Source organism: Arachis ipaensis, chromosome B10 (genome assembly GCF_000816755.2).
Source record: "Arachis ipaensis cultivar K30076 chromosome B10, Araip1.1, whole genome shotgun sequence".
Taxonomy (NCBI): Eukaryota; Viridiplantae; Streptophyta; class Magnoliopsida; order Fabales; family Fabaceae; genus Arachis; species Arachis ipaensis.
Window position 1 is genome coordinate 26,524,600 of NC_029794.2, and position 1,466 is coordinate 26,526,065.

General features: G+C 38.2%; 1 protein-coding gene across 1 annotated transcript in view; it reads right to left on the reverse strand.

Annotated features, from left to right (window-relative positions):
- The window catches only part of LOC107623814 (protein trichome birefringence-like 33), a 6,869-nt gene extending 5,403 nt beyond the window's left edge, over positions 1-1,466 (reverse strand). The window contains exons 1-2 of the mRNA XM_016326190.2: positions 1,181-1,466; positions 839-1,091 (exon numbers count right to left, since the gene is read on the reverse strand). Coding sequence (XP_016181676.1) covers positions 839-1,091; positions 1,181-1,430 — 503 coding nt within the window. The 5' untranslated portion in view covers positions 1,431-1,466. The remainder of the gene's footprint in view (positions 1-838; positions 1,092-1,180) is intronic.

A 1,466-nucleotide genomic window follows, 5' to 3' on the forward strand; every position in this document is an offset into this window, starting at 1 on the left:
AACAATCTTCAACACAAGAAACTAGCTCTTAATTGTCAAGTATTATTGGTGCATTAACCCTAAAATTTTTGAAAATTTAATTATCAGGATACACACTGATACAAATAAAAAAAAATTTAAAACAAAATTAAAATAAAATAAAACTTTCAGCTATTTTTTTGGCAAACTTTAGAAATAATTAATACACTTTATCCTGATATAAATTATCTAACCTACCAACTACATCAATTATGAGAAAAAGCATGCATCAAGATCAAATTAGTCCAAACAACTCAACAACTCGAGACATGTGCATTACAATGTCCGTGATTGTTAAGGTCCCACCGATTGAAAAATGGAGAAACAAAAACGCCCGAACTCCAACTAAACACCAAGAAATAAACCCAAGTGTCCAATTTAGCCATGATTGCTCCACACTTATTGTACAGAACAGAATGGCTGAGGTGGTGGTGCCAATCATTCAATTCTAATACATCTTTTTCTAATGAATTATAACTCCCATTACTACTACTACTGTTACTATTCATATTCATTGTATCCCACCACCCTACTTGACACGTGACCTCTTAGTCACAAACTAACCCGAACCACCGACAACTCAACCTTTTCTTCAGGAATTTAAAATGAATAAATATATAAACACAAACACAACATAAAAGAGAAAACAAACAAAGGAGAAGAATAATGGAATATGGTCTTTCAATTAAAATGCTTTTTTTTTTACATTTATTTAGTAAAATGACAGGTATTAATTTGATTCTAATAATCTTTTAATAACTCATTCCGAATCAAAGATTTTTGAAAATATATTGAGTGAAAAATTGAGAATAGCTCTTACGTGGGAAGATCGCAACCGTGAGGCTGCCAGCGCCACCGCTGGTACTCCATCTCGGGACGGCCGTGTTCTTGACACGTCAGCTGAGGCTGTATGTACGGGCAGTCCGATTCCTGGTAGAGCGGCCGAGTCAACTCGTCCCGAACCCATCTTCCACTGAAAACGTCACACCCTTCCTCCGTTTCACCCACCGCAACCGCCGCCACCTTCTCTTTCTCCTTCTCCTCCGTGCGCCTCTCGGAGGAATACGAGAAATCTTAACAAACAACACCAAATTCAGCTGAGAAATGAGAGTGCTGTACAAGTATAAAACCCTAGAAAAGAGGAAAAGATAAGAAGAGGAACCTTGTTGTTCTGGTAGAGGGGGATGAGTCAACTCGGTGAACTCGGTGGGTGTGGATAAGAGTGTGTTGTGTTTATTGTGTAGTAGTTGTTGGAAGATGAAGAAGGAATCATGGCCATAGAGGATGGAAGCGAAGAGAATGAAGGCTAAAAGGGTAATGAAGAGGTAGGGAGAGAAACGATGCTTGGTTCTGATAAGAAGAGAAGAAGAAGAAGTAGAAGAAGAGAATGATGATGCTTTTGGTTTCATCATCACTTTGCATGCACAGCATGGACCCAACCCCTTAAC